The sequence below is a fragment of the Neoarius graeffei genome, chromosome 1 (genome assembly GCF_027579695.1).
Source record: "Neoarius graeffei isolate fNeoGra1 chromosome 1, fNeoGra1.pri, whole genome shotgun sequence".
NCBI lineage: Eukaryota > Metazoa > Chordata > Actinopteri > Siluriformes > Ariidae > Neoarius > Neoarius graeffei.
This window is the reverse complement of record NC_083569.1, coordinates 34,664,226-34,680,164: the sequence shown is the minus strand read 5'-3', so window position 1 is coordinate 34,680,164 and position 15,939 is coordinate 34,664,226. Positions and strand designations below refer to the sequence as shown.

General features: G+C 43.5%; 1 protein-coding gene across 1 annotated transcript in view; it reads left to right on the top strand.

Moving 5' to 3' along the window:
* astn1 (astrotactin 1) overlaps positions 1 to 15,939 on the top strand; it is a 1,125,762-nt gene that overhangs the window by 1,103,236 nt on the left and 6,587 nt on the right. The window contains exon 20 of the mRNA XM_060931185.1: positions 8,013 to 8,145. Coding sequence (XP_060787168.1) covers positions 8,013 to 8,145 — 133 coding nt within the window. The remainder of the gene's footprint in view (positions 1 to 8,012; positions 8,146 to 15,939) is intronic.

The window sequence follows — 15,939 nt, the reverse complement described above, 5'->3', positions numbered from 1 at the left end:
ATCCTGTACAGGATAAATGGCTACAGAGAATGGATGGATGGATAGCCATTTTTATGTAGTCCCTTCATTTTCACAGACTCAAAAGCAATCAGACAATTGATGTTCACATAGCCAAATGTGACCCATTTCCTTATTATTTCATGACAAGGAGACAAAAGGTCTGGAGTTTAATTTGCATTTGGTGGATGTTCATGGGAACTCAATATGTGGTGTCAATATGAGGCGTCAAGATGAACTTGTACCAGAATGAAGGGAAGAAAAGAGTATAAAGAAAAGGAAGGGCTCATGATCCAAAGCATACCACATCATCTGTCAAACACAGTGGAAGCAGTGTTATGGTATGGGCATATATGGCTGAATAGAATGGAACTGGGTCAGTGGTGTTTATTGCTGATAGAAGTAGCAGGATAAATTCTGAAGTGTATAGAGCTATACTTTCTGCTCAGATTCAGTCAAATTCTGCAAAACTGATAGGACGGTGCTTCACAGTGCCAGTGGATAATGACCCAAAACATACCATGAAAACAACCCAAGAGCAAATTGAGAACATTCCTTTTCTTTTAAGGCAAAGAAGAGGAATGTTCTTAAATGGCCGAGTCACTGTTTTTCACTTACAGAAGACAAAACTAAAGGCAGAAAGACCCACAAACAGGCAACAACTGAAGATGGCTGCGGTAAAGGCCTGGTAAAGAATCTCAAGGGAGGAAACTCAGCATTTGATGATGTTCATGGGTTCCAGACTTCAGGCGGTCATTAATTGAAAAGGATCTGCATCCAGCTATTAATATCAAATCAAGTTTATTTGTATAGCGCTTTTAACAATAAACATTGTCGCAAAGCAGCTTTACAGAATTTGAAAGACTTAAAACATGAGCTAATTTTATCCCTAATCTATCCCCAATGAGCAAGCCTGTGGTGACGGTGGCAAGGAAAAACTCCCTCAGACGACATGAGGAAGAAACCTCGAGAGGAACCAGCCTCAAAAGGGAACCCATCCTCATTTGGGCAACAACAGACAGCCTGACTATAATATTAACAGTTTTAACAGGTATAACCCTCAACTGTCCTCATGGGGCCGTCCTTCACAGGAGCGGTGCGATAAATATTATGTTAGATATTATGTTAGATTGTCTGATTACTTTTGAGCCTGTTAAAACTGAGGGGCTATGCAAAAAATGGCTGTTATCCCTAAATGTTTAATGCAGTATTTATGAAATGCCTTGAATTCAAGCTTAAACTCTACATTTCATTCACATCTTGATTGCTTGATTTCAAATCCACGTGGTGGTAGATAGAGGTAAAATTATGAAAATTTGTGACACTGTCCAAATACGTATGGACCTGACTGAAATGATCATTCTAAAGCTGCCTTTTCTAGACCTTATTGGTGATCTGCTAGCTTTCCCTATTTCCCAGTCCAGAATAGTTCCACATTTTGACCTTTGCCATTTTCTCTGGATTTTGATAATTTATTTGTATATACTAACCCTGTCTACATGTGTTTGATCCCTGCCTGCAACTTACTAATATGATTGATATACGGTAGTGCTACTATATATGTCAAATATAGTGCTACTAAATATGCCATGCTTGCATCCTCCATCTCACTCCCACATCAGTACATCATAGCATCCATGCACAGCTGTAAATCAGGCAATATTTTTTAATCTGATTTTTCAGATTCATGCTACTTGAAGACCGGATGCATTGCATAACATAATTAGCACAAAATGCATTCTGCTGTGGACTTCAGAAAACATTGTATTGGCTCAAAATCATGTTATTGTGAAGTGGGGGATCTGTAGGTGGAACTGAATTCGAGGAATGCATAGCACAGCTGCTATATGCAACAATCTGCCTATGTGTCTCTCAAACTGTAGATGATTTTACATTGTGTATTTATGAATTGTGCCTCAGCTAACATGAGCCCATTTTTTGTTTGTGTGTTTTCAGGTTAATTTGAACACATGACAGAAACATTGTGAACAGATAAGTGGGATGTTAATGGCTTGCTCTGGTCTTTTTGTCTGGAGCAGAAAATGTGATCTCAGTGACATAGAACACAGTATGGTGGTTGGTGCCAAACAGGCTGGTTTGATTATTTCTCTGATTTTGGATGTCTTTGTCCCAGACTTGTTTTGGTAGGTTCTTTTTTCATGATGCTGTTTGTATGTTCTTTAACAAACTGTGGGGCCTTCCAGGAACAAATATACTTTTATTGAGATTACATGGCACTTTCATTCCACACAGGTCGACCTCAGAAAGCATATGCAAGTCACTGTAAATTTAGACACTGTAAAAGCTCATTCAAAAAGATATGCATTACTTGTGGCGGGGGGGCTTTATACAATTAAATTTGACATATTTACCATAAAATTGCAGGGTGCAATAGATGTCTTTTTTCAGATTTGAGTAGGTATTGTTGCATAAAGACCTACAGTACCAGTCAAAAGTTTGAACACACCAACTCATTTATAGATTTTTCTGTATTTTGACTCGTTTCTACATCGTAGAACAGTGGGAAGTAGCTAGACCTTGCTTGGAGCCAGTCTGGAATGGACAAATAAGACGACTCCTTCCCTCCACTAGTCTGAGTGTTACCCTCATGACCCCCTACCTAAGGATACAGGTGAGGTCAGTGGGCAGCAGCAGTGACAGATTATGCAGCCAGAGGCAATTTTGGCAACAGTACCATTGTCCACATTTGGCAATGGTTGCTGACACGCAGCATATGAGGTTCAACTGACCATATAGCATGGGTCAACTGCCATAATGAGTTGGGCACTGCGGTTCAACTGAGTGGGCACCACTTGGACTAAATTCCCTGGTTTTGAAGAATCTAAAATGTGAAACATATTTTGTTCACACTTTTTTGTTTACAATCCCGATTCCAAAAAAGTTGGGACAAAGTACAAATTGTAAATAAAAACGGAATACAATAATTTACAAATCTCAAAAACTGATATTGTATTCACAAAAGAACATAGACAACATATCAAATGTCGAAAGTGAGACATTTTGAAATTTCATGCCAAATATTGGCTCATTTGAAATTTCATGACAGCAACACATCTCAAAAAAGTTGGGACAGGGGCAATAAGAGGCTGGAAAAGTTAAAGGTACAAAAAAGGAACAGCTGGAGGACCAAATTGCAACTCATTAGGTCAATTGGCAATAGGTCATTAACATGACTGGGTATAAAAAGAGCATCTTGGAGTGGCAGCGGCTCTCAGAAGTAAAGATGGGAAGAGGATCACCAATCCCCCTAATTCTGCGCCAACAAATAGTGGAGCAATATCAGAAAGGAGTTCGACAGTGTAAAATTGCAAAGAGTTTGAACATATCATCATCTACAGTGCATAATATTATCAAAAGATTCAGAGAATCTGGAAGAATCTCTGTGCGTAAGGGTCAAGGCCGGAAAACCATACTGGGTGCCCGTGATCTTCGGGCCCTTAGATGACACTGCATCACATACAGGCATGTTTCTGTATTGGAAATCACAAAATGGGCTCAGGAATATTTCCAGAGAACATTATCTGTGAACACAATTCACCGTGCCATCCGCCGTCGCCAGCTAAAACTCTATAGTTCAAAGAAGAAGCCATATCTAAACATGATCCAGAAGCGCAGATGTCTTCTCTGGGCCAAGGCTCATTTAAAATGGACTGTGGCAAAGTGGAAAACTGTTCTGTGGTCAGACGAATCAAAATTTGAAGTTCTTTATGGAAATCAGGGATGCCGTGGCATTCGGACTAAAGAGGAGAAGGACGACCCAAATTGTTAACAGCGCTCAGTTCAGAAGCCTGCATCTCTGATGGTATGGGGTTGCATTAGTGCGTGTGGCATGGGCAGCTTACACATCTGGAAAGACACCATCAATACAGAAAGGTATATCCAGGTTCTAGAGCAACATATGCTCCCATCCAGACGACGTCTCTTTCAGGGAAGACCTTGTATTTTCCAACATGACAATGCCAAACCACATACTGCATCAATTACAGCATCATGGCTGCGTAGAAGAAGGGTCCGGGTACTGAACTGGCCAGCCTGCAGTCCAGATCTTTCACCCATAGAAAACATTTGGCACATCATAAAATGGAAGATACGACAAAAAAGACCTAAGACAGTTGAGCAACTAGAATCCTACATTAGACAAGAATGCAGTGGCGCCTGCTGGTTTTTAAAACAGGGGAAGCCCATTTTACGCATTCATCGTAAAACCTGTAGGCCGGATATCAAAGCATAGAAAGGTGTGCCCCATTAGCATAGTGAACTAGACAACCCTACCTAGTGGTAGAAAGTTTTTTTGCTTGTACATTTCATGTTATAGTCTGGCTTGCCAGGCTAGTGCCTCATATCCTTAATCAAAAATGTCAAACATCCAAAAATCACTGGCTATTCAACGAAGAGCCTTGAACATCATACCCTGATATGCAACACAGAGTCTTTAACACAACACCCAGCTGTGCAACACATCCTTGAACATCTTCTGCAACACAGTCTGGAAATTCATAACCAGGTAGGCTATGCAACACACAGAACCTTGAATATCATACCCAGGTATAACCTATTACACAGAGCCCACCATTCTCTTAACATTACTGAACAATATACACACTTCAGATTCATGAACATGAACACTATTTATACACAAATTCTGCCCTCCGCTCCTTTTCCAGAAAATGGTCTGTGACCCTGTCATACCAGCTGGTTGTGCTTTCCAGAGACTTCACCAATTTCTGTTAGCAGCTAGCACTGCAGATCCCAATAAGGCTCAAGCTAGCCTACAACCAGATTGAACTCATCTCATCTCATTATCTCTAGCCGCTTTATCCTGTTCTACAGGGTCACAGGCAAGCTGGAGCCTATCCCAGCTGACTATGGGCGAAAGGCGGGGTACACCCTGGACAAGTCGCCAGGTCATCACAGGGCTGACACATAGACACAGACAACCATTCACACTCACATTCACACCTACAGTCAATTTAGAGTCACCAGTTAACCTAACCTGCATGTCTTTGGACTGTGGGGGAAACCGGAGCACCCGGAGGAAACCCACACGGACACGGGGAGAACATACAAACTCCACACAGAAAGACCCCTGCCGGCCATGGGGCTCGAACCCGGACCTTCTTGCTGTGAGGCGACAGCGCTAACCACTACACCACCGTGCCGCCCCCCAGATTGAACTACAAATGAAATAAACGAGTGAATTCACGAATGATCAAACTGATAGAATGGATGAAAGTTAACGGAGCACAATGAGTAATATTTACATTTATTTACAGAGTAATGTACAGAGACCTCAATGAGAAGAAACGTTTATATGAAAAGAAATTCGGACAGCACTTTGGCACACGACTGCACTTTCTCGACATCCGCTAGGGACTGACTGATCATACTTCCGTGTTCCTCGCCGAAGTACTGCCCTCCTCATATCTTTCAAACACTACCTCCAATAATCCTTTATCAGCCCGGCTTCTTGTCCCTCCCACTGTCTCGTTTAGTCCCAGAGAAGCCCGGCTTCCCTGGAAGTGACGATTTTGTTGATTTTAACCAATAACAACTAGCCGAAATTGGCTGTTCAGAGCCGTCTCGTAGACTGCAACGGATACCCGGCTGCCAGTCAGTGTTGCCAGATACTGCTGATGTTTTCCATCCCAAAATATGTTCAAAACCCGCCAAAATGCACTTAAAACTGCCCAATCTGGCAACACTGTTGCCAGTCCATAGAGCCCATTGAAATAAGAAAGGTTACAGCTTGGCAGCAAAGGTGATTCTCGTAGCGAACTGCAAGTTCGTCAGACATCACTCAAATAAGTTACAGGATAGTTATGAACATAAATACAATCTTGGGCATATATTGTGTTATGCAAGTTATTGTTTTAATGAGAATTCATCGTCGTAGACACCGCAGTTTGGGGAGAGAATTTTAGGGGAAGCTCGGCTTCCCTTGTTGTCTCTGAGAAATCGCCCCTGCAAGAATGGGTTAACATTCCTGTCCCTAAACTTGAGCAACTTGTCTCCTCAGTCCCCAGACGTTTACAGACTGTTGTAAAGAGAAAAGGGGATGTCTCACAGTGGTAAACATGGCCTTGTCCCAACTTGTTTGAGATGTGGTGTTGTCATGAAATTTAAAATCACCTAATTTTTCTCTTTAAATGATACATTTTCTCAGTTTAAACATTTGATATGTCATCTATGTTATATTCTGAATAAAATATGGAATTTTGAAACTTCCACATCATTGCATTCCATTTTTATTTACAATTTGTACTTTGTCCCAACTTTTTTGGAATCGGGGTTGTACCACATAATTCCATACATGTTCCATGTTATTTTATAATTTGATGTCTTCAGTATTGTTCTACGATGTTTTTAAAAAAAAAATGTAGAACAGTACTGAAGACATCAAACTATGAAACAACATGGAACATGTATGGAATTATGTGGTAAACAAAAAAGTGTTAACAAAATATGTTTCATATTTTAGATTCTTCAAAATAGCCACCATTTACCTTGATGACGCTTTGCATATTACTGGCATTATCTGAACCAGCTTCATGAGGTAGTCACCTGGATTGCTTTTCAATTAACAGGTGTACCTCGTCAGAAGTGAATAAGTGGAATTTCTTGCCCTCTTAATGCATTTCAGATCAAACAGTAAATAGTAACTAATAAAAATACAGTAAATAGCTCTATTCCACAATTGTAGTAATCCATATTATATCAATAACTGCTCAACTAAGTAAAGATAACTGACAGTCTATCATTACTTTAAGACATGAAATGTCTTTTAATTCATTAAGAAAAACAAGCAAACATTGAATTAGAAGGTGTGTCCAAACTTTTTTTTTACTGGTACTGTAATTCGAAACGAAATCACAAAATGTAAAACAATATATATATATATATATATATATATATATATATATATATATATATATTATCAGAGCATGTCAGTACATTTAAAAAAAAAATCATAAATGTATTTTCTTCATAACCTAGTGGCGAAGATATTATTTCCCCTCTGTGTGTGAAATGAATGAATGAATATTTACGAATAAAGCGGTTCACCCAGTCTCTCTCACTGCCACTTTTTATTAGTGCGAGGACGTGGGTCCCCACACTAGGCTGCGTGCCATGTAAATACACGTAAGGTAGACAGTGTGTAAATGCACATGCAGCCATCTTTTCCTCTCCCAGGTTTATCCTGGCAGTGGCCATCCTGTTTTCGGTATGCCCAGGACACCTGTGGTTTTTCAGAGCCAGAGGCCCACAGGGGTTTTGGCTGCAAGACACCATCACCTTTTAAAGGTCTCTCCTGAGTCCACATGATGGGTTTTCCTCTTGCGAGAAAGAAACACTGGAGCTCCCATGTCATATTTTATGACGCAAGCAAACCAGCTGGACAAACAGCCTCCTTCTCCTCATATAATAAGGCTCATAAGACTCTGTAGACTCTTTATTTTGGTGTTTTCAGGAATTTTGTTGAGCTGAAGTTACATGAAAAACAAAAATATATCCTGATGCATAGTTGTCCAAAAAGCCAAAAAGTCTCCATTCCTAGAAGGTTTCTCTGTGCTCTTTGCATTAAAGCATGTGAAACTGTGGGGAAACCTTTCTTTGGACAGTGCTGCCTTTCAAATTCTAATGGGCCTGAGAGTCATGCTGTCTTGTTCAGAGGTATGGAAACACTTTCGTTTGAAGTGTTAGAAGGTTAAAGTGTATAAATGGAATGGATGTATTTGTAAGCTAACCACTGGAAAAAGACATCAAAACCACCTAAACATGTGTCTTCTCAGGGCCACAAACGCAGAGCAAACTGGAAGCTGTGTGGCCTTACACAAGTATCATTAATCATATTTGACAATCAACAAACTGACATTGAAATTTTAGTACACAATTTTTTTTCCAACCCCAAAAACATTGCTAAATAAATTACAGCTTAATTGTGCATGTGCAAATCTGCAAGCATTTCAGTTAACCACTTTTTGCTCTTATTCTAGAGACCATGCTGAGCTTTGTGGACGACATTCTCTCTGGAGCCAAATCTCCATGTGTGATGCTGGGTGAAATCCCAGATCCACTCACTTCAATCTCCATGATCATACGTTGCCTGGAGCCTGACACCACCTACATGTGAGTGTTGTTTACTTCCTGTCATTTTGAAATTCACACTGATGGCAATATTATTGAATTAGGCACCTTTTTAAATCACCTTAAAACAGTTGCTCTGCCATTTAAAATACAACTCCAAATCAGAAAAAGTTGGGATAGTATGGAAAATGCAAATGAAAAAAGAAAGCAGTGATTTCGAAATTTACTTTGACTTGTATTTCAATGGAGACAGTATGAAGCTAAGATATTTCATCTTTTGTCTGGTCAATAACCGCGAGTGGCCTAGTGTTTAGCGTGTCTCCCTCTCGATCGGGAGATCGGGAGTTCTACTCGTGGTCAGGTCATCCCAAAGACCATCATAAAAATGGTGCCTACTGCCATCTGGCAAGGCATGCTGCAACACAGATGCGAGTGGGGAGTCAAACTCCTGTGGTTACCAGAGGACTAGCCCCCCACTGTAACCCTAGCTATGTAATATAGATAAGAGGCCGAGGGCCATGAAATGGAGATCGGTGCCACCAGTTGTGCCATGAACGGTGCAGGAAGGACTTTGACTTGACTGGTCAATTTCATTTAATTTGTCAATATACATCAATTCTTCCATTTCAGGCCTGCAACACATTCCAAAAAGGTTGGGATGGGGGCAATTTATAGCAAGTAATGAAGTGAAACAATTAAATAATGATGTGTTTTGAAATAGGTGATGTCAGCAGGTGATTGTAATCATGATTTGGTACAAAATCAGTATCCAGGAAAGACCTAATTTTTAAGGAGCAAAGATGGGCTGACGATCTCCAGTTTGTCAACAAATGTGTGAGAAAATTATTGAAATGTTTAAAAGGAGTGTTCCTCAACAAAAGATGTGAACAATTTGGATATTTGACCATCTATGCTGCATATCATTAAATGATTCAAGGAATCTGAAGGAATTCCAGCGTGTAAAGGGCAAGGGTGCAAGCATAAGCTAAACACACGTGATCTCTGATCCCACAGTGCCATCTGAGGGATCAGAGATCACAGGTGTTCAGCTTATGTGAACTGTGTCCAGAAGCTTCGTCAACTTCTCTGGGCTTGGAAGCATCTGGGATGGACCATCACACTGGAAATGTGTATTGTGGTCAGATAAATCAGCATTCCAAGTCTTTTTTTTTTTTTTTTTTGTAAGAAATGCACACCATGTGCTCCAGACCAAAGATAAAAAGGAGCATCCAGACTGTTACCAGCAACAAGTCCAAAAACCAGGGTATGGTATGTCATGGTATGGAATTGTGTCAGTGCCATTGGTTAAGGTAACTTATACTTCTGTGATGGCAGCATTAATGCAGAAAAGTACATTTTCAAGCAACATATGCTGCCTTCACGGCAATGTCTTTTCCAGGGACATTTCAACAAGACAATGCAAAACCACATTCTGCACACATTACAAAGGCATGGCTGTGGAAGAAGAGGATGTTTGTCCCCTCTGTCCCCAATAGTGAATGTGTGATGAATTTTGAAACAAAAAATATGACATTCACAACCATATACTGTTGAACACATTAAGACTTGTTTGCAGGAGTAATGGGAAAAAAATAACACCTGAAATGGTTCATCACTTGGTATGTTCAGTCACTATTGCCGCTTTTCCACTACCAACGCGGCTGAGTTGGGCTGAGCCGTGCCGTACTGAGTCGGGCTGAGTCGAGCTGAGCAGGGCTGTTGGAGTTGCATTTCGACTACAACCGCGCTGAACCGTGCTGGCTGGAAGTGGGTGGACACATTGGGTGGAGTTAGCGAAAGTGGGTGGACGTCAGGTGATGTCGTTAGGCGGCGCAAACAGTGACATCAGTGATCTTTTAAGCGGTAGTCTCACGACCCAGATAGTAAACAATAAACATGGAGGACATGGAGTCGTTAGTGTTGCTGGTCTTGGTGCTGTGGCTTGTTGTCACCGACAACGCCAACAGATACTGGCAAGAGCGTATAGATGAGGCGAGGCGCATAAGGCTTCATAATTCTCGTAATTCGTAATTCTTCTTCTTCCGGGTTTACGGTGTTTACAGATCCCAGCGTGCTCGCGGGGCGTGTGTGGGCATGTGAGGACACTCCTCCTCACCAATCAGTGCACAGGGGAGTGTCTCCCCACGCCCCTAGCCTCACTCAGCTCGGTTTGGCTTGCTTCAGCCCTACTCCAAAACCGTGCGAGTTTTGGGTGCTAAGCAGGGCTGAAGCGAGCTGAGTCGTGCTGTTCTTAGATAGTCGAAACGCGAGCCGTGTCGGGCTGAAGTGAGCTGAAGCAAGCTGAAGTGAGCTGAAAAAGGGTAGTGGAAAAGGGCCATAAATGTCTTTTAAGTGTTGTAAGAAGGAATGGCAATATTAAAAAGTGATAAATGCTTTACCTTACCCCATTTTTTAAAAAATGTGTTGCAAGAATCAAATTTTTTTTTTAATAAATAAATAAATTCATGGGGGGCGGCACAGTGGTGAAGTGGTTAACGCTGTCGCCTCACAGCAAGAAGGTTCGGGTTCAAGCCCCATGGTCAACGAGGGCCTTTCTGTGAGGAGTTTGCATGTTCTCCCCATGTCCGCGTGGGTTTCCTCCGGGTGCTCTGGTTTCCCCCACAGTCCAAAAGACATGCAGGTTAGGTTAACTGGTGACTCTAAATTGACCGTAGGTGTGAGTGTGAATGGTTGTCTGTGTCTATGTGTCAGCCCTGTGATGACCTGGCGACTTGTCCAGGGTGTACCCTGCCTTTTGCCCGTAGTCAGCTGGGATAGGCTCCAGCTTGCCTGCGACCCTGTAGAACAGGATAAAGTGGCTAGAGATAATGAGATGAGATGAGACATACCGTCCCAACTTTTTCTATTTTGGGGTTGTAGTTTAATTGTGACTCTAACTGTAAATTCCTGCCTTAATCGATTTTTTTTTTTTAAATATTTTAGTGGTCTGTATATTTTGATTTACACCTTCCGTTTTTCTGTTACTAGGGGCCATGGTCATTGTGTGTCATTGCCTTGTCAATGTATCAGGCATCTCCCATATAACAGGGACCGGGTTCGTTTGTCATTGCAATTCTATGAAAATATGTGGCCTTGGCCTGATAAGATTGACTTTTGCTCTCTCTATTTTCAACCAAAATTAACAAAATTTACTTTGCTACAGACATAATATATTTTTGTATTGCCATATTTTTGACTCTGCAGTGATGCAGTCACTTTACCGGTCCGTCGTGGTGAAGAGCTGAGCCAAAAGGTGAAGCTCTCGATTTACCGGTCGATCTACGTTCCAACTCTCACCAATGGTCATGAGCTTTGGGTAATGACTGAAAGAACAAGATCGCGGATACAAGCGGCGGAAATGAGTTTCCTTCGCAGGGTGGCTGGGCGCTCCCTTAGAGATAGGGTGAGAAGCACAGTCACTCGGGAGGAGCTCGGAGTAGAGCCGCTGCTCCTCCACATCGAGAGGAATCAGCTGAGGTGGCTCAGGCATCTCTTTCGGATGCCTCCTGGATGCCTCCCTGGGGAGGTGTTCCAGGCATGTCCCCCAGGGAGGAGGCCCCGGGGAAGACCCAGGACACACTGGAGGGACTATGTCACTTGGCTGGCCTGGGAACACCTTGGTGTTCTTCCCGAGGAGCTGGCTGAGGTGTCTGGGGAAAGGGAAGTTTGGGCTTCCATGCTCAGACTGCTGCCTCTGCGACCCGGCCCCGGATAAGCGGATGAAGACGAGACAAGACAGACATAATATATTTCTGTATTGCCATATTTTTATTGAGCCCAATGAGGCATCTACTTTTTATCAGTGATGGGGACTCCAGCAAGGACATTTCTTGCCACCCATTTTTAGGACTCAGAACTCAGTACTCTTTTAGCACAAACAGTAAAAGAGTACTCAGTACTCTTAACACAAATATCATAACTGCTGCACCTTTACCTTCAATCTGCCTGTGCTAGTATTGGTACAGTACATTTTACTTAAGCTTTGTTTACTCTGTATGACTCTGAGCTTGCTTTTGGTAATACATTAACTGGCACATAAACAAGAAACTGCTCTTAACTCAAACAGGGCTCTTGAAAATTTTAATGATTTTTGAGTACTACTTCTGCTCAGAAAATAATGCTATTTCAAATACACAGTGAAAACGTAAACTTGTGAGAAACATATACATGTAAAATGCACATGTAAATTCTACATTAATTTATGGGCAAATATGGTTATTTTGTGTACTGAGGCAGAAGGATACCTTGCATCAGGCCACAGTTAAAGCTTTCAGACAGCTGGGGAAATGGTTCAAGCTTTGAAATGGCTTAAAAGTACATTGGAAGGAGAGCTTAATGGTGATAGCAGAAACAGGAATTGAAAGTTGAGTGTGCTTCAGAAGTCCGAACTGAAGGGCAAATGAAGGAGTGCAAGCTTTCCTTCACAGTGGCTGCCAGAGGTGCTGTCTCGACCAACATGATTCAGCATCACTTCCACAGTATTAAACATACAAAGTTCTGGTTTTGTGTGTGTGTGTGTGTGTGTGTGTGTGTGTGTGTGTGTGTGTGTGTGTGTGTGTGTCAAGCTTCATTATTTCCACATTTGGGAATATGTACTGTGTATAGTAAAGGTGAGGATGAGGCTCTGCTCTCTATTGCCTCTCATCAATTTTAAATGAAGGTGTAATGAAATTAGTTGTAAGAAGTGAGTGGAACTGTGGTGGTGGTGTGTATGTGTGTGCGTGCGTGCATGCGTGTGTGTGTACACCGTACCCACACCCACCCACATTGTCTTTGGTGTCACGGGGCGAGTTGTTTATGTTGCTGCCCACTAGATGGAGATATAATTCAACCTAATATTAGCAACCAGGCCTCACTTCCTCTAGGGGTGCCATACTGATCTGCTGCATCTGATGATGGACCTAAACCAGGAGTTGAAGCCTTTACAGCTGCTGGGTGATTATCTTATTCACACTCAGGGGTCAGGGGTCATCTAGAAATACAGACACGGGATAGTTTCTGATTGTAGTTTAACTGTCTGCACATTTTAGATGTAATTGGGGTGACACGGTGGTGTAGTGGTTAGCACTGTTGCCACACAGTAGATTAGATTAGATGAGATTAGATAAAACTTTATTGATCCCTTTGGGCGGGTTCCCTCAGGGAAATTAAGATTCCAGCAGCATCATTACAGATAAACAGAGAAAAGAAATAGAGAAAACTTCTAGATAAATTAAAATAAATTAAGTATTTACATATACAAATATAAAAAGAATGAGATATGGGGAAGAGAGGAAGGGGGGAAGGTGTGGAGAAAGGGGGGGGCGGCGGTAGGAGAGATATTGCACTTTATATTGCACATTGTCCGGTATTGCTTATTGTTAGGCTAGGCTACTGCTCCTTCCCGTCCTCTGTCCTCCTGTTACCCCTCCTCCCCCCAAGAGAGGAGTTGTACAGTCTGATGGCATGACGGACAAAGGAGTTTTTGAGTCTGTTCATCCTGCACTTGGGAAGGAGCATTCTGTCACTGAACAGAGTCCTCTGGTTGCTGATGACGGTGTGCAGAGGGTGACTGGTATCGTCCATGATGTTCAATAGTTTGTCCATAGACCTCTTCTCTGCCACCATCACCAGAGAGTCCAGCTTCATGCCGACCACAGAACCGGCCCGCCTGATCAGTTTGTCCAGCCTGGATGTGTCCTTCTTGGATGTGCTGCCCCCCCAGCACACCACAGTGTAAAACAGGACACTGGCGACCACAGACTGATAGAACATCCACAGGAGTTTCCTGCAGATGTTAAAGGACCACAGCTTCCTAAGGAAGTATAGCCTGCTCTGTCCCTTCCTGTATAAGTGTTTGGTGTTGCAAGTCCAGTCCAGCTTGCTGTCCAGCCACAGCCCGAGGTACTTGTAGGAATCCACAGCCTCCACCTCAACTCCCTCGATCAGAACTGGTAGTGACCTTGGTCTGGACCTCCCAAAGTCAATGACCAGCTCCTTGGTCTTCGAGGTGTTGAGCTGCAGATGGTTCCTGTTGCACCACACAGCAAAGTCCCTCACCAGGCTCCTATACTCCTCCTCTCTGTTGTCACTGATACACCCAACGATGGCTGTGTCAAAGGCAAACTTCTGATTGTGACACAGCTCTGAATTGTAGCAGAAGTCCGCGGTGTACAGGGTGAAGAGAAGAGGGGCCAGCACCATGCCCTGGGGTGCTCCAGTGCTGCTAATCACAGTGTCAGACTTGATGTCCTTCAGCCTGATGTACTGCGGCCTGTCAGTGAGGTAGCTGGAGAGCCAGGTGACCAGGCAGGGGTCCACTTGCATCCTGTTCAGTTTGTCCTGAAGCAATAGGGGCTGGATGGTGTTGAAGGCACTTGAGAAGTCCAAGAAGAGGATCCTCACTGTGCCATTTCCCTTATCCAGATGCGAGTGGGCTTGGTGTAGCAGGTAGAGGATGGTGTCTTCCACACCGACACCTGCCCGGTACGCAAACTGCAGACAGTCTTGGGCATGTTGTACCTGGGGTCTGAGGAGGCTGAGGAAGAGCCGCTCCAATGTCTTCATCAGATGTGAAGTGAGTGCCACCGTCGTTCAGCTCGCTGGGCCGATTCTTTTTGGTAACTGGAATGATGCATGATGTCTTCCAGAGGGTGGGCACTCTCCCCAGCTGCAGGCTAAGGTTGAAGATGCATTGGAGTGGTTCACCCAGTTCAGCAGCACAGGTCTTCAGTAGTCGGGGACACACCTTGTCCGGGCCTGCTGCTTTCCTGGGGTGAAGCTTCCTCAGTTGACCTCTGACCTGGTCTGCAGTAATGCATGGAGGAGTCTGTGTTGAGGTGGGGGAGGAGGTGGCTGCTGTGATGACTGGGGGGAGGTGTGTTGAGGGAAGAAGGAGAGATGGCTGCAGTGAGGGAGAGGGTGGGGGGGACGTGGGCTGGTTGAACCGATTGAAAAAGTCATTCAACTCATTCGCCCTCTCCACTGTCCCCTCAACAACTCTGGTCTTTGTATTGTGGCCTGTGATGGTTTTCACACCTTCCCAGACCTCCCTCATGCTGTTCTCCTTCAGCTTCTGCTCCACCTTCCTCCTGTAGCTGTCCTTAGCTTCCCTCATGCAGCATTTTACCTCCTGCTGTGCTGCTTTCATCGCCTCCCTATCCCTGCTCCTGAAGGCGGCCTTCTTCCTGCTGAGGACAGCTTTGACTTCCTGTGTTACCCATGGCTTGTTATTAGGGTAACACCGTACAGTTTTAGTGGGGGAGACCACATCTGCACAGAAGTTAAGGTAATCCGTCAGACAGTGTGTCAGCCCCTCTATGTCCTCACAGTGTGGGCTAAGCAGCACATCCCAGTCCGTGATGTCATAACAGTCCCTGAGAGCATCTTCCATTTCAGGGGACCACCTCCTGATGGAGCTAGTTGTTGCAGGCTGCCTTTGAACCAGGGGGGTGTAGAAGAACCAGGTTGTGGTCAGACTTCCCTAGTGGGGGGAGGGGTGTGGCTCTGCATGCATCCCTCACATTAGCATATAGCAAGTCAATTGTCCTGTTGTTCTTTGTTGGACAATCCACAGCCTGGTAAAAAGCAGCCAAAGTAGAGTCCAAAGTAGCATGATTAAAGTCCCCAGAAATGATGATAAATGCCTCAGGGTGCTGTGTTTGCAGCCTTGCTGTGACAGAGTGAATCCTCTCACATGCAGCGGCTGCATCTGCCCTCGGAGGGATGTAAACACAGATGGTGATCACGTGACTGAACTCCCTCAGCAGATAATATGTCCGCAGGCTAACGGCTATCAGCTCCAAGTCCGGGCAACATAAAACTGTCTTTACGGACATATGTCCCGGGTTACACCAG